Source organism: Trachurus japonicus, unplaced genomic scaffold (genome assembly GCF_045865225.1).
Source record: "Trachurus japonicus isolate A0001 unplaced genomic scaffold, Traja_1.0 AP031020.1".
Taxonomy (NCBI): domain Eukaryota; kingdom Metazoa; phylum Chordata; class Actinopteri; order Carangiformes; family Carangidae; genus Trachurus; species Trachurus japonicus.
The window spans coordinates 375,884-398,697 of record NW_028221153.1 but is presented as its reverse complement, the minus strand read 5'-3'; the positions used below and the strand labels follow the sequence as shown (position 1 = coordinate 398,697).

The 22,814-nt window shown below is 46.0% G+C and overlaps 1 protein-coding gene across 3 annotated transcripts in view; it reads left to right on the top strand.

Annotated features, from left to right (window-relative positions):
• Positions 1-22,814, top strand: part of epc2 (enhancer of polycomb 2) — a 39,971-nt gene that overhangs the window by 4,998 nt on the left and 12,159 nt on the right. The window contains exons 2-12 of one of the 3 annotated variants that reach the window (XM_085772867.1): positions 470-629; positions 7,839-7,984; positions 9,720-9,926; positions 12,206-12,354; positions 13,982-14,114; positions 16,417-16,671; positions 18,862-18,942; positions 19,824-19,957; positions 21,326-21,636; positions 21,722-21,846; positions 21,973-22,138. In XM_085772867.1, coding sequence (XP_085628993.1) covers positions 470-629; positions 7,839-7,984; positions 9,720-9,926; positions 12,206-12,354; positions 13,982-14,114; positions 16,417-16,671; positions 18,862-18,942; positions 19,824-19,957; positions 21,326-21,636; positions 21,722-21,846; positions 21,973-22,138 — 1,867 coding nt within the window. Of the gene's footprint in view, positions 1-469; positions 630-7,838; positions 7,985-8,293; positions 8,351-9,719; positions 9,927-12,205; positions 12,355-13,981; positions 14,115-16,410; positions 16,672-18,861; positions 18,943-19,823; positions 19,958-21,325; positions 21,637-21,721; positions 21,847-21,972; positions 22,139-22,814 lie in introns of those variants that run through there. The other 2 variants (XM_085772866.1, XM_085772868.1) reach the window with 2 other exon arrangements.

Sequence of the window (22,814 nt, the reverse complement as noted above, 5' to 3'; positions counted from 1 at the left end):
AGAGGTGGCTAGTGACTCGGCCACTGACCCTCTGAACCATGTTTCTCACATTCTCTGTTGTAAACTGTTTTCTTGTCTGTAACAACATCTCTGTCCTGGGTGATGATCCCTCCTCTGTTGCTCACCCTGAGCTTTCTCCTGGTTTTCCCTGTTAAAAGGGTTTTCCATGGAGTTTCTCCTCAGTGGATGTGAGGGTCTAAGGACAGAGGATGTTGTTACGATGGGATGTAAAGCCCTTTGAGACAAACTGCTGGTAAAAACAGGCTATACTAATAGAATTACCTTGCCTTGCCTTGTTGCCAAGTACAGTTTCCCCTCTGGTCTGCACAGTGTTGACCTGTGTGTGTGTCTGTGTGTCTGTCTCTGTGTCTGTGTGTGTCTCTCTCTGTGTGTGTCTGTGTGTCTCTCTGTGTGTGTGTCTGTGTGTCTCTCTGTGTGTGTGTATATATCTCCGTGTGTCTCTCTGTAGGAGCACCACCTGCAGAGGGCCATGTCGGCCCAGCAGGTTTTCAGGGAGAAGAAGGAGAACATGGTGATTCCTGTTCCTGAAGCAGAGAGCAACACCACCTACTACGACCGGCTGTACAAGGGAGAGGTCAAGGTCCCCAAGCAGCTGCTGCACATCCAGCGTGAGTACTACACCTGTATACACCTGTACTACACCTGTATACACCTGTATACACCTGTATACACCTGTACTACACCTCTACTACACCTCTACTACACCTACACCTACTACGACCGGCTGTACAAGGGAGAGGTCAAAGTCCCCAAGCAGCTGCTGCACATCCAGCGTGAGTACTACACCTGTATACACCTGTACTACACCTGTATACACCTGTATACACCTGTATACACCTGTACTACACCTCTACTACACCTCTTCTACACCTGTATACACCTGTACTACACCTTTATACACCTCTACTACACCTTTACTACACCTACACCTACTACGACCGGCTGTACAAGGGAGAGGTCAAAGTCCCCAAGCAGCTGCTGCACATCCAGCGTGAGTACTACACCTGTATACACCTGTACTACACCTGTACTACACCTGTATACACCTGTACTACACCTGTACTACACCTGTATACACCTCTACTACACCTCTACTACACCTCTACTACACCTTTATACACCTCTACTACACCTCTTCTACACCTTTATACACCTGTACTACACCTTTATACACCTCTACTACACCTTTACTACACCTACACCTACTACGACCGGCTGTACAAGGGAGAGGTCAAGGTCCCCAAGCAGCTGCTGCACATCCAGCGTGAGTACTACACCTGTATACACCTGTACTACACCTGTACTACACCTGTATACACCTCTACTACACCTCTACTACACCTCTACTACACCTTTATACACCTTTACTACACCTACACCTACTACGACCGGCTGTACAAGGGAGAGGTCAAGGTCCCCAAGCAGCTGCTGCACATCCAGCGTGAGTACTACACACCTGTATACACCTGTACTACACCTGTACTACACCTGTATACACCTCTACTACACCTCTACTACACCTTTACTACACCTTTACTACACCTCTACTACACCTACACCTACTACGACCGGCTGTACAAGGGAGAGGTCAAGGTCCCCAAGCAGCTGCTGCACATCCAGCGTGAGTACTACACCTGTATACACCTGTACTACACCTGTACTACACCTGTATACACCTCTACTACACCTTTACTACACCTTTACTACACCTCTACTACACCTTTACTACACCTACACCTACTACGACCGGCTGTACAAGGGAGAGGTCAAGGTCCCCAAGCAGCTGCTGCACATCCAGCGTGAGTACTACACACCTGTACTACAGCTATATACACCTGTATACACCTCTACTACACCTGTATACACCTTTATACACCTCTACTACACCTTTACTACACCTACACCTACTACGACCGGCTGTACAAGGGAGAGGTCAAGGTCCCCAAGCAGCTGCTGCACATCCAGCGTGAGTACTACACCTGTATACACCTGTATACACCTGTACTACACCTTTATACACCTTTACTACACCTTTATACACCTCTACTACACCTTTACTACACCTACACCTACTACGACCGGCTGTACAAGGGAGAGGTCAAAGTCCCCAAGCAGCTGCTGCACATCCAGCGTGAGTACTACACCTGTATACACCTGTATACACCTGTACTACACCTTTATACACCTTTACTACACCTTTATACACCTCTACTACACCTTTACTACACCTACACCTACTACGACCGGCTGTACAAGGGAGAGGTCAAAGTCCCCAAGCAGCTGCTGCACATCCAGCGTGAGTACTACACCTCTACTACACCTGTATACTTAAAGAGGAACTAAACCCCTAAACCACTTTTTTCTGCTGAAAACAAATGTATTTGGGTATAAGGTAGTGTTGTCGGTTGATTCTGGTCCAACTTTTGACATTTCAGTCAAAATATTTCAATGTGGTGTATTTTGTAGTAAAAATGTAGAGTGACTGCCCTCTATGGGTTGAAACACGGCTATTACAATCGAATTTTCCTATTGGCTGAGATGGAGGCAGATGACGTTTTGGAGGCAGCTTTCGTCACCGGCCACCAGCTCCCCGACCAATCAGCACCGGCTGCTGCCTGCCGCTAACGGTTGCTAGGCGCTCTAGCTGCTCTGCTGCGGCTAACGGTTGCTAGGCACTCTAGCTGCTCTGCTGCCGCTAACGGTTGCTAGGCACTCTAGCTGCTCTGCTGCCGCTAACGGTTGCTAGGCACTCTAGCTGCTCTGCTGCGGCTAACGGTTGCTAGGCGCTCTAGCTGCTCTGCTGCGGCTAACGGTTGCTAGGCGCTCTAGCTGCTCTGCTGCGGCTAACGGCTGCTAACAGCTGCCTGGATGGGAATCGTTAGTGCGGCCGGTGCTAACGAGCCGTTAACGAGCTAACGAGCCGGCGGATCAGCTGTAGATGCTGTGTCACGGCTCTGGCGTCCTCTCCTAGTAGTGTCCACGCTGCTAGTGCTGTTAGAGTAGCTCGTTAGTAGCTCGTTAGCGCTAGCAGAAGTGTCGATGTGTGTTTATTACTTTTTTTTCTCTTTTGTGTGATCGCGGGTGTGAATGGGGCGCAGGGGGGAGGGGGGAGGGGGGATCGGAGAGTGCTCCTGAAATAAAAGCTGTGACTTGCTTGGGCAGACGTTGTTTGGTGTCACCCGCTGATTTACATAGGTACATAAATATCTAGACCCCGAATCTATAAGACTATATGTATACAAATATGTATAAAAAATTGCGTGTATCATTTAGGGGTTTTTATATCCCTAAATGATACACGCAATGTTATGTTTACTGTTTCATTCCGTGTAAGCGTTGTGTACACTGACACACCCCTCTGTATCAAAAGTATAGGTCTTTATGATTAAAATAAACTAAATGGATTTTTTTTTTACTACAACTTTGTTGGTTGGACACTCGGATGTGTCTGTGTGTGGTCTTATCATAGATCCATGGTGAGAACCTACAGTAAAATACCCCCCCACCACCACCACCACACACACACACACAATCCCTGAGAGCAGACAGTAAAGAGGTGAGTGAGAGAGGGACCCCCCCCACACACATATGCATTTCTTTATAAAAGAGGAATGTGTTTTAAAATAAAATTATTCCAACTTATATGAGGCAACTTTCCAGAGCTAGCAGATAGCTTGTTGCCTCAACAACTGAAGCAACCAAGTTAACAAGTAGCTAAATATGCTACTGTACGTTATCTTTTTATCTTTGGACACTTTTTTAAGTCGTCCTCACACCTCACAATATTAGTAGGCAGCGGTATTATGATATTGTCTCGTTTGAGTTGTAAAAGGTGGTGTTTTATGTCTCTAACGCTCGCAGAAAGTGGATTAGCGCGTACTGTTAGCATGTAAACAAACGCTACTTCCGGTTCGCACTGGAAGCTGTGCCCATAATTCCCGCAAAGCATCATGGGGGCTAGGAACAAAGACGGTTTATAAACCAAGACCTTTCATGAGGAGTCAGCTTCCTGTATGATGTCACTAGGCTTCTGCTCGGCCACGCCCCTTTAGAGAGACCAGAGGCAGCTTGGAGTGTATTGATTCCTATGGGACAATTTAATGTGAACACCGATTATGGTCTGTCCTTTCTCCCCACGGTCACTGAAGCAAATTTTGGACTCATTTTTCACAAGCCACATCTCTTCTGAACAGTTTGACACCAAAATGGTAATTTTCAGACGGAGAGATCCGGAGAAAATCCACTTTGTTCCAGACCTGTCTCTGTCTCTACGACACACTCTCGCCAGATTTGGCACCGATCTCCTAGGCAACGTCAAACAAACGGCCGTGAACTCCCGTGAAAATGATTTAAATTATTTTCGTCATGCTAAATATTACTGTTAGTAGTGTAAATATTTAATGTTATCATAAGAAAATATAAATATCTCACTTTCATCTACCTACAAATTGTATAAATCCACACACACGTTCACAGACGAGGTGGTGACGGTTGGCCACGCCCACTTAGAGAGACAGGAAGTGTATACCATTTCATATCATTGGAGCAGCCGCTCATGGAGGATCTTTCCATTTATTGAATATCTTTGCTAGGAATAAGGTGGATTGGCTGAGATGGAGGCAGATGACGTTTTGGAGGCAGCTTTCATCACCGGCCACCAGCTCCCCGACCAATCAGCTGCTGCCTGCCGCTAACGGTTGCTAGGCGCTCTAGCTGCTCTGCTGCGGCTAACGGCTGCTAACAGCTGCCTGAATGGGAATCGTTAGTGCGGCCGGCGCTAACGAGCCGTTAACGAGTTAACGAGCCGGCGGATCAGCTGTAGATGCTGTGTCACGGCTCTGGCGTCCTCTCCTAGTAGTGTCCACGCTACTAGTGCTGTTAGAGTAGCTCGTTAGTAGCTCGTTAGCGCTAGCAGAAGTGTTGATGTGTGTTTATTACTTTTTTTTCTCTTTTGTGTGATTTCGCGGGTGTGAATGGGGCGCAGGGGGGAGGGGGGAGGGGGGATCGGAGAGTGCTCCTGAGTCCCGCCCATAATCAAGGCATTTTTTGAATTTCAAGCTTAGAGCACGTCATCCAAAACTGAGGGGTTTAGTTGCTCTTTAAGCAATATATCACTCCAGTCTGTGGTCTATGCTCATTATAGCACTCTAAGGGGGTTGTCGTCCCTCTGCTTCGCGTCAAGCCGAACAACGCCCCATAGCCGTGGTATAATGAGCATGTACCACGGCCTGTCGTGATATATTGCTTTTCTAAAACGGTTACCAATAACGGCAATATGAAAGAGGAATACGCATCAATTTCATGTAGTTTTATTCAACCAGAAATACATATTATCCAATAAAATAGCCTCATTGTGGAAAAACTAGTCCCAGCTGTCCAGACGTTAGCTCCTAGTAGCTCTGTCACTGCTCAGTCCCCTCTACCATTGTTAACCCTCTGGAGGTCAAAGTTCACCTTCAACATGTCAATTACACTACTTTACTACATTTTTAACATCGTAAAAACATCAACTGTCTTTGGCTATGGACTGCAACAGTCCGTTGTCATGGATACATGCCAACAACTTCCATTCATACCAGTCATACGTGCCTGAGGCGGAGTGATAGCCTACGCTGTGATAAGGCTTTAGAATAGTAGCCGTGGTAACTGCTCATTATACCACGGTTAACAACCAATCAGATCGCCGGGTTTCACCTTTACGTTTTATAAACCTGTATACACCTTTACTACACCTGTGTACACCTTTACTACACCTGTGTACACCTTTACTACACCTGTACCACACCTGAGCTGTGTCTTAATTCAAATACTTAGTTACGTCTGAAGGAAATTTAAATGTAAAGCAACTGGACTTGGTTATTTGTCTAGGAAGACGTTTCACCTTCATCCAAGATGTTCATACACCTGTACACACCTTTACTACACCTGTATACACCTTTACTACACCTGTACACACCTTTACTACACCTGTATACACCTTTACTACACCTGTACACCTGTATACACCTTTACTACACCTGTATACACCTTTACTACACCTGTATACACCTTTACTACACCATGATGTTGTAATGATGCCATGTGAAGCCCTCTGAGACAAATGGGCTTTACTAATAAAACTGCCTTGCCTAGTACTGTGCGTACTCAGGGTTCCTACGGGTCCTTAAAAAGTCTTAAAAGGCATTGAATGTTTCAATGATGTTTTTAGATGAATTCATTCATCTAAAAACCTTAAAGGCCTTAATTGGCATTAAAATGTCTTCAAGCCATTTTTCAAAGGTCTTAAAAATCTTAGTAAGTGGTATTTTATGATTATAATTAGTCTCAAATCTCTAAATAACTGGTAACATTCTGACATAGAGAAGTTAGTGGCGGCCGTCAACGATAAGTCTCTCACCGCCTCCAGCTCCCAAATCAGTCCCCCCCCCCCCCCCAATCATTCCTGTATCAGTCACTTTACCTTGGATCACATAGGAAAGTGGGTCAAATTGTCCCTATAACCCTATTACAGGAGTCATCAACTATATTTGTTGAAGGGCCAGAATCTTTCTCAGCAGACACCTTGGGGGCCGGACATTCAAATAGGCCGAGATTGAAATTAAATTCACCCTTTTGCCTAATAATGTATTTGTTTATATTCTATTTTACCTGTAAACTCATAATTTTCATTGATACAGATCTTTGGTGTTTGGAATGATATAAAATGAAAAATCTTGGCAGCTGGACTTTCAGATCCTCCCACATGCTGGAGCTTTACACTGCTGACTTGCCCTGTGATTTTCAGCCTAAATATGAAAGGAGGCTGACAATCGGTTCTGATGATAGTCAGTAGTCCTGAGTAGTCAGTAGTGTTTCTCTTCTATAACACACATTCTACATCTCGGAGGCGACGTTTTTACACACACAGAGCTCAGTGGGAAACAGTAGGAGAGACCCAGGCCGAGGGGGAACCGGGACAATTGCCCCTCGGGGATAAATAAAGTTGTTTGAATTGAATTGCACACCGGAGGGAGAAGCAGGTCCGTGCAGCTGTGCGCCACGGACGTGCACAAAAAACAACAACCGAGTGGCATCAAACACGCGCTGCTACCGCATCGTTTTTGGGTTGTGAACGTGCATGACACGCATCTACACTGAATGGGTTTGAGTGCGCAAAAGACGCTACATGGCCCGCCCGTGCACACCCGGTTTAACCAAGGCGGCGGCAGCTCGCCTCTGCAGGCTGGGAAACCCTGCAGTCCAGCAGCTCCCTAAACTTTCATGCACGGGGCTTTGGTTACCGCGGCGTTTCCTAATCCCAGCACATTGACTTACAGGCGCAAACAAACAGAGACGGAGAAATATAATAGCTACTTTTTAACTATTAGAACTCAGTCGCGGGCCGGATTGGAAGGTTCGGCGGGCCGGATTCAGCCCGCGGGCCGCCAGTTGATGATCACTGCCCTATTATGTCATAGATGTGGTGATGGTTTTGTTTTATTTCTGCATTTGTGTTTATTGTGAAGTCGGTCTTAAATTTCATTTGAAGTGGCTTTAAAAACGTCTTAAAAAGTCTTAAATTTAAGTTGGCTTAAGCTGTAGGAACCCTGGTACTCTTACTGCAGTACTGTGTGTACTAAGTGCAGTACTGTGTACTCTTACTGCAGCCCTGGGTCTGGACCTGGAGCAGTGTTGTGTAACTGTGTGTGTCTGTGTGTGTGTAGCTCTAGGTCTGGACCTGGAGCAGTGTTGTGTAACTGTGTGTGTCTGTGTGTGTGTAGCTCTAGGTCTGGACCTGGAGCAGTGTTGTGTAACTGTGTGTGTCTGTGTGTGTGTAGCTCTAGGTCTGGACCTGGAGCAGCCCGACTACGACATGGACTCAGAGGACGAGACTCTGATCAACAGACTGAACAGGAAGATGGAGCTCAGACCTCTGACCTTTGAGACCATGGTGGACCGGCTGGAGAAGGCCAGCACGCACAAGGTAACACAACACAGACACACACACACCTATAATACACACCTACAGACACACCTAGAGACACCTAGAGACACACCTACACACAGACACACACCTCAACTAACACACACCTACAGACACACAGAGCTAGACACACAGAGCTCAGACCTCTGACCTTTGAGACCATGGTGGACCGGCTGGAGAAGGCCAGCACGCACAAGGTAACACAACACACACACACACACCTGTAATACACACCTAGAGACACCTAGACACACACCTACACACAGACACACACCTACAGACACACAGAGCTAGAGACACACAGAGCTCAGACCTCTGACCTTTGAGACCATGGTGGACCGGCTGGAGAAGGCCAGCACGCACAAGGTAACACAACACACACACACACACCTGGTAACACACCTGTAATACACCTAGAGGCACACCTAGAGGCACACACACCAGGTAACACACACCTAGAGACACACACCTAGAGACACACCTAGAGACACACACCTGTAACTTAAACCCTGATTGTTGCTTCAGTGAAAAACATGACTTAACTTCTGAACCGTTTATGATAGAGACGAGCTGTAAAAAGCATCTGAACTGTGAGATTCTCTGCTTTCCGAGGGTCATTGAATGGCGTCTCTATGACAACAAGGGGCCGTATAGGGTGCGTGTAATCACGTGGTACAGGAACAGACGCCAGAGTCACTGGCAAAAACTTTAACTGCAGTTTTCTCAGGTTTTAGAACGGAATAAGAGAGTAGGAGATCGTAATTCAAATGGCCACATCTAGAAAACCATCACATGTATGACTCTGACTAGGGTGTCATTTTAAAGCTTATTTTCTAATCTTTCCATTGATACCAAAATCTCAACTTTGAAATTTGGGTCACTGTGACTCATTTTGATGGATCGGGTCACATTTTATGTTTTAGGGATGGGCAATAATTTTCATATAATGGGATAGTCATTCAATGAAAAAAAAAAAAAAGTATGAGACTGTCGTCTTGTCTGAAAAAATGTCAGTTTTTACTGAGGAGAAACATGGAGAGACTCCTACAGCCTCAGGAAGCTCTGTGTGAAACTTTGTCACATATAAAACACAACTGAAACTGCTGCAAACTCTGCAACATGTGGACGAGAGGAGAGGGGGAGACTTCATCCTCGTTTAGATGTTTACATGTTTAGATGTTTACATGTTTACATGGTTAGATGTTTAGCATTATGTGACGAGGACTTGAATGGCGCCGCCGTGATGAGAAGCGGGACTCGGGAGTCGGGACCGGACCGCTTCGGTACGGATCGTCACAACAGTCCGTTCTTCATGTTAAATGACGGACGGCTGTTCTTCAGGTAGTGATTTAAAACGACGAGCTGGCGGCTGCTGCTTCTCCACCTCTCATTTCAGAGGGAGAGAGAGAGAGCGAGAAAGAGAGAGAGAGAAGGGGGGCGTGAGTGTGCGGTGCTCATGCAGACTGAACTCTCTCTCGCTGACGCACGACGAAGGTGCGTTCAGGTACCGAAATGTGGTACCGATTGACTTCATGTGAATCGATACTCGGTACTTTGGTGGGAATTCGGTCGGTACCAAAAAAGTACCGAATTTCGGTTCCCATCCCTAGTCCTAACCCAAACACGGTGAGCTGTTACCTGACACGGCCTAACCCCTAACCCTTTCATCGTCTCTCTGTGGTTGTGTTTACCTGACTCTAACCCTTTCATTCTCTCTCCGGTTGTGTTGTTCCAGCTGGTGTCGCTGGCGGAGGCGAAGCTGCTGCTGAACGAGGACGACTACCTGCTGAAGTCGGTGTACGACTACTGGGTGAGGAAGAGGAAGAACTGCGGAGCGCCGTCGCTCATCGCCAGCATCAAGCAGGAGAAGAGGGACGGGTCCACCAACAACGACGCCTACGTGGCCTTCAGGCGCCGCACCGAGAAGATGCAGACCAGGAAGGTGAGTCCTGTTAGCCGCTAGCCGCTAACCGCTAGCCCTACGTGGCCTTCAGGCGCCGCACCGAGAAGATGCAGACCAGGAAGGTGAGTCCTGTTAGCCGCTAGCCGCTAACCGCTAACCCCGACCCCGGTGGAGACTCGGGGGCGGAGCTTCAACCTCTGTCCTGTACATGTAAATGTGGGGTGCGGGGTCTTATGTTTTATGTTTTAAAGCAGAAGTAAGTGATCCGGTGGTTTTGGCTAATGCTGCGTTCCAGGCAGGCTTTTGAAACCGTAAATTACAGCTTCAAGTCACAACTTACGACTTTGTAGCGTTCCAGGCAACACACTCGTGTTTCTCCGACCTGTTTTACCTGTGAAAGTCACTATAACAGGGTGTCCGCGGGGTTTTAAAAAGTATTAAAAAGTGATAAATCAAAAAAGCAAAATTTAATGGCCTTAAAAAGTGATAAATTTGGTCCAAAGGTATTAATTTTAAAGAATAGGTATTATTTTTTTTTCTTTTGGACAATGACTGGTTTTATTTTGATGAAATAGGCGTAATAAAATAAATAAAGCATTACTTGCTTGCCGCTACTTCAAAAAAAAAAGGAATGATATTGACGTCATATCAATTCATTGTATTCATTGGCCGCTAGAAATCTAAAATCATCTTCGCGCGCATAGTTGTCAGGCGGATAGAAGTGCTAGTGAATCTCTTCGGATTTTAGCGTGTGGCAAAACGTTTCGAATATGGGAAAATGCAAGTTTGCAGAAGACTTAAATTGAGATGACAGGCGCCTTGATGTAGCCTATGTGTGTGTCAATGTAGATGCACGTCACGCGCCGCACATCCGATGTGCTCTTTTTTCATGCATTCGCGGCTCACAGCTCCATGAACCTTCTACCGCCAGCCCGGTGTTTAGTCGGACCGGGTCCGGGTCTGCTCCGTTTGAAAGGGCAGGAAGCCCCGAAGCGCTACAGATACAGACACCTGCAGCAGCTGCAGCTTCTACTGAGAGCTGAGGTCAGATGGAACGCACGTGAGACACAGACCGACGGTGCAGATGTGCGGACATTGTTGAAACTTTTCACACTGATGTAAAAAAAAAAAAAACATATATATGGCCTACCACTGTTCTGTGACGGTAGAGACAGAACCAGGTATTTATTTAAAGAGTTAGTGAGGTGAGTTGGGTGAGGGAGGGAGGTGAGGAAGGAAGACGGAGCGAGGCAAACTGGGTGAGGGAGGGAGGTGGAGGGAGGTGAGTGAGGGGGGGGGGGGGGGCAGGTGAGGGGGGGATCAGGGGAGAGAGGCTGGTGATTGAGAAAGGCATGATAAGATATTTTATTTTTGATCAAATGTTCCTGATGACTTATGGATGATGCCCTGTTGTGCAACCGAGTCTCCTGGGTAATGGTAATGATGTAAGTAAGTGTTGGATGATAAAATCTATGTACATGTCATAAAATCTTTCTGATTGATACAATGGTGCAACTCGATGTCGTGGTGGTATTAAAAAAAATCTGAAGGTAGTGAAAAAAGGTATTAAATGGTAGTAAATTGACTCAAAGATTTGTGTATATACCCTGTATAACGGCCACTCGTAACTTCTGACCCGTGAACTCGTACCAGATCGAACTGGTACCACTTCACAGGTCGGAAAAACACCAGTTACGAGTTGCCTTGAACGCACCATAACGTCTTGTCAGCTGATGGAGTTAGCAGCCCCCGCCCTCGTCATGGATCTATTGGTCCTCGTCCCTACGTCACCACATTCAGGCGCATCCCTTGGCTGCACACACAGAGAGGACTGCCCCTTTATGCCGTTCTCTCTCCTCATTGGATAAAGGTTGTAGGATACAAGGAAAGTTTTCTCCTGGGCTCAGAGCAGAGCAGAGTGACTGACAGACCCGTGTTTCAGACCAAACACTCTATAGAAGTGATTGCTGTCGGAAGATACAACTATTTAAGACTTAGATTAACACAAACAGTCACCTGACTTCTGCTTTAAATCTTATGTTTTTATGTCTCTATGTATTTGTGGTATGAAATGTGGGACTGTCAATGAATGTAATTAGCACTTCTCGAGGCCGTTTGAACGCAACGGTGAAAACTATTTTCCTTGTAAAGGACAAATAAATTCATCTATCTATCTATCTATCTATCTATCTATCTATCTATCTATCTATCTATCTATCTATCTATCTATCTATCTATCTATCTATCTATCTATCTATCTATCTATCTATCTATCTATCTATCTATCTATCTATCTGTCTGTCTGTCTGTCTCCTCAGAACCGTAAGAACGACGAGGCGTCGTACGAGAAGATGCTGCGGCTGAGGAGAGAGTTCAGCCGCACCGTCACCATCCTGGAGATGGTGAAGAGGAGGGAGAAGTCCAAGAGGGAGCTGCTGCACCTCACGCTGGAGGTGGTGGAGCGGAGGTGAGGGGGGGCGGGGGGGGGTTAGAGCACTGGAACAGCATCGGTCCAATGGCAGCGCCTCCTGGTGGAGGAATATGAACTGACATCTCTGCATTGTTGGTGAATTGTTGGAGTTTTTGTTATTTGTGTCAGTGCTGTTCCTACATTTCACAGTGTTAAAAGAAAGACTACAGTTTAGGAGAAAATAGTGGGAAAATAGTTGTTGAGACAGATTGACCTTTGACCATGTGACCTTTATATTTAGGTCCAAAACTAGGTCTAAATGAAAGCTGGGATTGTACACTTTAAAATGCTACCAAACATGCCCTCATAACATATGAGTAAAGGTCTGAAAATGAGCACAAAACAAGATATGCCCCCTGCGTTTAGAGGCCTATTTTTTGCAGGGGGTTGATAACTTTATGAGCTGATAACTGTCAAAAAGCTACCACTTAGGATGGGTTATCATACCCAAATATCATCTATGAACATGTACCTTTTCAAAAAATGTTACTAGATTTTGCCACTCTGAGTGGTACCAAAAAGTCAAATTTTGGCCTCTGGCCCACGGACTAATAGGAGAGTAAAAAAAACACAAAAAACAACAGTTGTCTACATGAATGTTTCAATCTACATTTTGTAATAAACTAATTCTAAGTATAATCTGATATGACCAAGACACCTAAAAACAAAAACACGGCCGTTTTCATCAATTTACCAGCAAGTGGGCAACACACATACATTGGAGTGAATGATACCCACATCCTGCCACTAGGGGGCATGAGGCTCCATCCTGCCACTAGGGGGCATGAGGCTTTAATACCCACATCCTGCCACTAGGGGGCATGAGGCTTTAATACCCACATCCTGCCACTAGGGGGCATGAGGCTTTAATACCCACATCCTGCCACTAGGGGGCATGAGGCTTTAATACCCACATCCTGCCACTAGGGGGCATGAGGCTTTAATACCCACATCCTGCCACTAGGGGGCATGAGGCTTTAACCACGGGAGTCAGTGGAGGTGTCGTTACTCTCTTCTCCAGCGCTCTAGTTAGCATGAGAGCCTGCTCTTCTCTGATGTGAAGGTTAACTAGTTGCCATGGCAATTCAATTCAATTCAATTTATTTGAAGTGGGACAGTGCAAGTTCATGAACGAAACATAAAATGGTAAACAAGCCGGATTGTAGCCACAGGCTCATTTCCATCCGCTGTCCCATACATAGATGTTCCCTGGTACAAAATACAATAAATAAAAACAAAAGCATGTTATAAAACAGCAGCAGTCAGTTTACAGTACAGTAGTACAGTACAGTAGTACTGTACTACTGTACAGTACTACTGTACAGTAGTACAGTACAGTAGTACAGTACAGTAGTACTGTACTACTGTACAGTAGTACTGTACAGTAGTACTGTACTGTACAGTAGTACTGTACAGTACAGTACTACTGTACAGTACTACTGTACAGTACTACTGTACTGTACAGTAGTACTGTACAGTACAGTAGTACAGTACAGTAGTACTGTACTACTGTACAGTACTACTGTACTGTACAGTAGTACTGTACAGTACAGTAGTACTGTACAGTACAATAGATAATAATACAGATGCAGACAGTACTAAATGATGCGTTTCCTGTGTCCAGGTACCAGATGGCCGACTTCAGCGGAGACGTCCTGAGGGAGGTGTCCGTCCCTCTGCTGGACAAACCCGGCTACAACGCCACCGCCGTCGCCCTGGGCAACGGCAGCCGGCGCAAGGCCGACGGCAAGATCAAGGTGTGTGTGTGTGTGTGTGTGTGTGTGTGTGTGAATGATTATCTCCCAAAGCTCGTCTACGAGCAGCGCTGTATGAATGTGTGTTAAAGGGTGAATGCGACCGTTACAGTGTAAAGCGCTTTGAGTCGTCCGAGTGACTAGAAAAGGCCAAAAGTCTGGACACACTCAATGCATTTCCTTTATTTTCATGACTATTTACTTTTTTTTTTTATATTTATTGTTTTTCCTTTTACAAAGCATTTTATAAAGTAACACAACATGAACATGGGGTGTTTTCTGTCACAAAATTACAGCAAAGTAATTAACCAATCAAGTACAACTTGATATAGAAAAGAAGCTTAAACAAAAGAAGGGCGTTTCAGAGAAATGTACATGTTCCATTGCTTCCAGATGTCATTGAATTTGGAGCTGGAGCCTCATTGAAAAAGTGATTCTTTCCATTACATACACATGGTAAATAATATCATACCATTCATCTATAGATGGGACGTCTGGCTTCAGCCATTTCTTTGCTTTTCTAGCAGCTAGACTCAGTATTCCAAATAAATATTTATTTTTCTCACTCACATTAGCTGAGTGTACAAAACCAAAAAGAAGTTCGTCCCAGTTAAATGTGATGACAGTACCAAATATTGTTGTTAGTTCTGAATAAACCTTGGGCCAGAAAATATGTATTTTTGGACAGGCCTTCATGACTATTTACATTGTAGATTCTCAGTGAAACTCCACTAATGAACCTGACAAGGCAACACCACCTGTGAAGTGAAAACCATGTTCAGGTCAGGTTCACCTCTTGAAGCTCATCAAGAGAAGCCAAGAGTGTGCAAAGCAGTAATCAGAGCAAAGGGGGGGGGGGCTACTCTGAAGAAACTAGAACTGGTGGGGGCAGAGATAGAGGAGGAGGAGGAAGAAGGAGAGGAAGAAGAAAAGAAGAAAGAGAAGACAAAGAAGAAAAGAAAAAGTGTTTTCAGTTATTTCACACTCTTTTTTTGTTAATTCCACATGTGTTCATTCATAGTTTTGGTGCCTTCAGTGAGAATAAACAGGGTATCCGCGGGGTCTTGAAAAGTATTAAAAGGTGATAAATCAATTTTGGGAAAATTAAGACCCTTAAAAAGTATTAAAAAGTCTTTTCACGACTTTATAAAGTCTTAAATTTTGAAGGTATTTTTTCTGAATTAGCTGTCCAAGAGTTTGAGTTGTAAATAACATTGCGGAAGTGTGTGAATTTATTCGTTTTATTAAAAACCAAAGATGAACCGGTTCATGAAAAAGAAAAGAAGATTGTTGTTTTGGTTTTTTGAGAGTTGAGCAATGTTTTTTTGATAAACTTTGCCTTTGATTTATTGTCCCAGACTTTTTTGAATTCTGTTGTATCATAGTGGTCTATATAGTCTTTATCACAAACTAAAACTGTTAAAAGTGCCACTGATGTAAATGGTTACAGCTTGAAGCGGCGGTGAGGTATTTAAAAATGTTGAGAAGGTCTTGAAAAAGTCTTAAAAAGGTTTTAGAATTAACTTCAAGATTCCTGTATAAACCCTGATAAAGGAAACACATTGAAGGAGAAGGTGTGTCCAAGCTTTTGTCCTGTACTGTAAGTGCATAGTCTACTTGCCAGCCCATAGGGCCCCATTGTGAACCCGGAAATGTTGAGTACCCCAAAGTTTTATGTTAGAAATAGATAGTATGGGTCCCCAGTATTCAGAAACTGCCGGATGCTAACTTGTATATATTGGGCAATTAGCATAATTGACATAATTAGCATAAATTAGCATAATTGCCTATATGGGCAATATTTCAACAAAATTGACTTGGCTGATCTGGGCAATATTGGAGTGGTTTTAGGGGTTATTGATGATGCTGAATCCATTTCTGACATTTTCAAAATTCAAAATGGCTGTCTAAACCGGAAGTGACCAGATTTTGAAATCCATCAAAATCGGCCCACTGGCGGTTAAAATCTGGTCACTTCCGGTTTAGACAGCCATTTTGAATTTTGAAAATGTCAGAAATGGATTCAGCATCATCAATAACCCCTAAAACCACTCCAATATTGCCCAGATCAGCCAAGTCAATTTTGTTGAAATGTTGCCCACATAGGCAATTATGCTAATTTATGCTAATTATGTCTGTTATGCTAATTGCCCAATATATATAAGTTAGCATCCGGCAGTTTCTGAATACGGGGGACCCATACTATCTATTTCTAACATAAAACTTTGGGGTACTCATCATTTCCGGGTAGCAAGTCCATTTACCGTTTACCCCACTGACCCCCCCTGTCCGTCCTCAGGTGCAGAAGAAGCAGGAGTGCGTGGGGGGGGCGGAGCTTCCCTTCGACCTGCTCAGACCAAAGAAGAAGAGCGTGCGGCGAGACAGAGAGAGAGACAGACACAGACAGAGAGACACAGACAGAGACAGAGACAGACTGGGCCCCCCCCCCCAGCGACGCCCCCCCGGACGCCCCCCCGGCCCCTTCACCGTCAACCAGGCCGACATCAACGAGTACGACTTCCACAGCTCAGGAGAGGACGACTGCCCCCCGCCGCCGCTGGTCAGTAGCCGTGACAACACTGTGACATCACCACTGTAGGGGGGGGGGGGGCGATATGGCAAAAATATCATATGTGACCCGATCCATCAAAATGAGTCGGAAGTCGCACCGTTCTATTTTTAGATAATCAGCTGATAACGTGGAAAACCCATAGAAAATCAAAAAAATTTTTTTACCCTAATTTCAAAGCAATGACATTCAAAAACAATCTCCCAAAGTTTCACAGTCCAGATAATTGAGAAAAGGCACGAAAATGATGATTAAAGTCGACCTGCAACTTAAACCCTCTGAAAATGAGTGTTGCTTCGGTGCAAAACATGAAATATCTTCTGAACCGTTCATGATAGAGACGAGCTGTAAACTGCATCTGAACCGCGGGATTCTCCGCTTTCCGACGGTCATTGAATGTTGCCTCTATGACGAGAAGGGACGGGTACAGAAACAGATGCTAAACCGACTAGCATCGACGCTAACAGAGCGTAGCATCGATGCTAACAGAGCGTAGCATCGATGCTAACAGAGCGTAGCATCGATGCTAACCCGAACGTACAGGCTTGCACATGTTTTACAAAATGTCAACAAAACATGACAACTTCTGAACCGTTTATGATAGAAACGAGCTGTAAAAAGCATCTGAATTGTGAGATTCTCTGCTTTCCGAGGGTCATTGAATGGCGTCTCTATGACAACAAGGGACCGTATAGGGAGCGTGTAATCACGTGGTACAGGAACAGATGCCAGAGTCATCTGGCAAAAACTTTAACTGCTATTTTCTCAGGTTTTAGAACAGAATAAGAGAGTAGGAGATCGTAATTCAAATGGCCACATCTCGAAAACCATCAAATGTATGACTCTGACTAGGGAATCATTTTAAAGCTGATTTTCTAATCTTTCCATTGATACCAAAATCTCAACTTTGAAATTTGGGTCACTGTGACTCATTTTGATGGATCGGGTCACATATCATGATTTTTTTAAAATGAAGTCACGATTTCGATTTCATCACGATCTTTAATCGAAAAAGGAAAAACGGACAATTTAGGCCAAAGAACCTTTCTGAACAGATTTTAATCTAAATAGTTGCAGTTTTGCCAACATGTGCAAACAACGTAAACATAGTAAAAGGTAAACAACAACACTCTGGTAAAGGTAGCTTTCAATAAACATGAAAGTAAAATATCAATGAAGACATTACTGTTTGTTTTATTCAACACAGTCATTTTAACAGGATTTTAGGTGTTTTAATCAAAAACTAAATAGCTGATTGAAAAGGGTCAAATAAAAATACAAACTAAAGTAACTGTTGTTTTCTCTTTTAGATAAACTTTGTAAATGTCCTTTGTTTGGTCTTTGCAGCTTAGAACTGCAGTTTATAGAATATATATATTAGGGCTGTCACTTTTTATTCGACATTCGAATATTCGTTCGAATGTGGGGGGAAAAGTTCGTATTCGAGCAGTAATGACCTGCTCGATATGCAGGCTGCAGCAAAGATTCTCTATTTACCGTCTTTGGCTGCAGTGCCCGGTGCCTGCATAGCGCCGCGGAACGTCAACCGGACGTGGAAGGGCCGCAAACAGCCGAGAAACGGAGCCAGTTTACTTTCTGTGCCCATATTAACCGCTGGTGTGGTGTCGCGGCGTGCACCTCCGCGGCCGGCTCGCGCCCTGCAGCGTCTGGTCTATTTTGTGTGAGAGCCGTCAAGCTGGGCAGGAAGTCAAACATGAAACAACCAGAGTATCCGGTCAATTTTCAAAATAAAACACCGCGGCTGTGTGTGCTGCGGCTGCGGCGGCTGCGGCGGCTGCGACGGCGGCGCGGAGTTTGGCGGGGGGGTGGTTGGTTTGGGGGGGCGTTGTAATATTCGAATATATCCGAACGAATTACGGGTCATTCAATATGCGTTCAAACCTCATTTTTCTAAAAACTGACAGCCCTACTATATATATATATATATTATAGAATGAGCTCAGACGATCCTACGATCTCTGCACTGTGGCAGATCGTCTACACGCTCTAATCCTTCACCATCTCATATCACCGTATCGCCCAGCCCTACATCACCGTGACATCACTGTGACATCACCGTGACATCACTGTGACATCACCGTGACATCACCGTGACATCACCGTGACATCACCGTGTCTCTGCTCTAACGGGTCGTTGTTGTTGTTGTTGTTTCTCCTCAGTCTCCTCCGTCGTCGCCGGACGAGGAGAACAACCCAGACGGAGTCTTTGTCTTCAGGAGACGAGCTGGATGCCACTACCTGGTGAGGCTCACACTGAGGACTGGACTGGTTCAGACTGGTTCAGACTGGTTCAGACCAGCTTACTGGGAGGACTGGACTGGTTCAGACTGGTTCAGACTGGTTCAGACTGGTTCAGACTGGTTCAGACTGGTTCAGACTGGTTCAGACCAGCTTACTGGGAGGACTGGACTGGTTCAGACTGGTTCAGACTGGTTCAGACTGGTTCAGACTGGTTCAGACTGGTTCAGACCAGCTTACTGGGAGGACTGGACTGGTTCAGACTGGTTCAGACTGGTTCAGACTGGTTCAGACTGGTTCAGACTGGTTCAGACTGGTTCAGACCAGCTTACTGGGAGGACTGGACTGGTTCAGACTGGTTCAGACTGGTTCAGACTGGTTCAGACTGGTTCAGACTGGTTCAGACTGGTTCATAGAGCAGCTTACTGGGAGGACTGGACTGGTTCAGACTGGTTCAGACTGGTTCAGACTGGTTCAGACCAGCTTACTGGGAGGACTGGACTGGTTCAGACTGGTTCAGACTGGTTCAGACTGGTTCATAGAGCAGCTTACTGGGAGGACTGGACTGGTTCAGACTGGTTCATAGAGCAGCTTACTGGGAGGACTGGTTCATAGAGGACAGACCAGCTTACTGGGAGGACTGGTTCAGACTGGTTCAGACTGGTTCATAGACCAGCTTAATGGGAGGACTGGACTGGTTCAGACTGGTTCAGACTGGTTCATGGCGGTTTCGAGCCCAGGTGTCTGTTCTGTCGTCTGATTAGAGTTAATTTAAATGTTTATAATTAATGAATGAAGCGGAGTCAGGTGTTGTTGTCTATAAAACAGAAGGTTGTCTGTTGTGGTGACCTCGTCTCTGCTCCGTGTGTGTGTTTGTTTCTCAGCCCTGTGCGGCGGCGGCGGGTGGCGACGACCATCCAGAGCTCCTCCCCCTGCGCCTGCGTCACTCTCTGACCGAACTGTCTCTGCCTCCTCATTGGACGGGACTGAGCCGCCGCAGGATTGGACGAGGGGGCAGGTAAACGACCACACCTGACCAGCTGTTGTCTCCTAGGTCTCCATTAACATCACCACAACTCACTGAATATTCAACCGGTTTTCAAGCCCTTTGGTTTATTATAAATGTCAGACATATATTTATGATACAAACATTTTTATTTTTAAGTATTAAACATACACTTAGATACTCGGACACACACCCACATGCATAAATACACTGAAACATGTTCTACAGGGTCTGACTGGTCTGACTGCTGGTCAGACGTTTATATGTCTATGGTCAGAACCCCGGACCAAGATGGCCGCTGTGTTGACGTACACTGAGAAGCAGAAGGCGGTATATATCTAGTCAGTATATCTATGACTAAGGCCCAGTCCCATTTCACCCCTTGGCCCTACCACTTACCCCTACCCCTCCGTTTTGCGCGTTCACGTGTAGGGGTAGGGGTGTCCCAGTTCCCGTTAGGACAGAGGGGTGGGGGGAAGTGGTAGGGCTACATACCCTCCAAATGGAGATTTTTCAGAGGCACACTCCAAACGGAGGGGTATGAAAAGTTTCCCAGAATGCATCTTGCGGCAGCCGGCAGCAGTGGCTGTAAAACCAAAAGCTGTTTTATTTCTCACTGTAGCGCGGTTATTACGTCACTTTCTTAAGTTTTAATATTTTTTCTTGCGAGAAAGTAACTGTTTAGGTCCCAAATGTGCAGTTAGTTTACCCAAATGACGGCTGGTTAGAAGTTTGCTCCGACGATTTTTGGGAGAAGTGAAGCTCCAGGAGGAAGCGGCTCCTCACAGAGGCAGCAGCCGGTCTGCAGAGCTGCTCGGCCGGCCAACCTCCGTCGTCATCCCGGGAGAGAAGGCGATCGTTAATTAACTTATCCGCGGGTTTTTAGAGGTTTACCACCGGCATGTTAAATTCTTTTTAGCATTTAAATGTTGGTCTCATTGATGAAATCTGACAATTGTGGCAGTAGCATTAGTTTATTTGAATGAAAAGTGAAGCTTCATGTGTGTATCAGACAGAGGAGCAGGCAGCTGCCTCTGGGCTCTGTGTACAGAAATCACCACATTTACATCAGTAAATAAATGTTTTACAATGAACCGATCAGTCTGCATTAAGTTTTATCTTATTTTATTAAGTTATATGGTACACGCTATTTGATTTCTGGCAAAAGCTCGCCGCATCAGCTTACGTAAAAGCCAGTGACACTACGTGATGACGTATGTGACTGTTGAAGGGGCGTCCCAATTCGTAGGGGTTGACTTTCTACCCCTTGTAGCTCCGTTTCAAGGGGCGAGGGGCAAGGGGCAGGGCAAGGGGTAGGGGTAGGGGTAGAAAAGAGAAATGGGATTGGGCCTAACTCCTCCTCCTCTGGGTCTCTGTCAGGGTCGTTCTGGACCGAGCCTCCTCGGCTCTGGACCCGGTCCTGAAGCAGCTGGACTCGTTAGTGCAGCCGGTGCTCAGGACCAGAACCAGCCCCGCGGCCCCCCCCTCCCTGACCGATGTCCTCAGGACCAGGACCAGGACCAGCCCCGCGGCCCCCCCCCCCTCCCTGACCGAAGTCCTCAACAACATCCAGAACCTGAGGCGGTTCTGCTTCAGACCCAGACCGGTCCAGGACCAGGACCAGAGGGGGGGCAGCAGGACCAGCAACACGCTCACCTGTCGGCTGTCACCGGAGCACCGCGCCGTGGCCGGTGAGTCACCCTGGGCTCAAACAGGCGATCAATGACCTGCTGGTTCTGATCCATACCTTCATCTGTGTGTGTGTGTGTGCAGCAGGCTTCACAGAGGAGCAGTACCACAGTCATCAACAACAGCTGGTCCAGATGCAGAAACAACAGCTGGAACAGCTGCAGCTGCAGAACAACACAACGACCAGACACACAGCGCCACACAGAGCACAGGTAACACACACACACACACACACACACACACTCTGTCAGCAGTTGACCAATCACAGCCCAGCAGAACTCTGTCCTGCTCTCCAGTCTCTGGTCTCTAACTCTGGTCTCTGTCCTTCTGGTTTCCAGTCGTCCCAGTCGGCTGAGTCCAGTTCGAAGACTCTGGACTCGGCCAGCGCTCAGTTTGCAGCCTCGGCTGTGATCAGCGCTCCTCCTCCTCCTCCTCCTCATGGTCACATCAACTCTGACATCACCAAACCCTTCAAGACCAGCGTCAACGGAGTCCACCTGACAGGTGAGTTAGTTACAGGTGAACTGTTAGTTACAGGTGAGCTGTTGGTTACAGGTGAGCTGTTAGTTACAGCTGTTAGTTACAGGTGAGCTGTTGGTTACAGGTGAGCTGTTACCTCTACTCGACCCGGTTTAGCTTCTTTTCCGTTACAGTTCTGTTTCATCCCCGCTGATGCCAGAGTATTTAGTATTTAGCAGTTTGAGTATTTATACCAACAGTGTCACCTGCGATATCTTCCGGTGTCGTCTGAGGATCATTTCCTTTTTTTCTTCTTGTGCGCAGTTCGCTTTGGGAATCATTGAGCCACATTGTGTCACCCAGATTTGCTTCCCCAGATACAAGTTCCTCTTCCACCCGAAAACAGCATTTCAGTCAAATTATGTCAAATTGCCCAATATTCTACCTTTACAACAGATTCCGTGTTAATTGGCCAATTCCTCGATTCAGTCCGTGATTCCCGTGATTGTGGAAACCATCGGCCTCTGCACTAAGGCCTTGTTCCGTCTCTCTGCGGACGGCAGAGCCTTGCAAGGCAAGGCAAGGCAAGGCAAGGCAAGGCCGGGTCAAAATGAGCTCCATCAGCGACCGGTGAAGGTTCAGGCATCGGACTAGGAGTTATCCGTCCTCTGGCCAAAGGAGTTATCCTCCTGGTCAGAGGAGTTATCCTCCTCCTGACCAG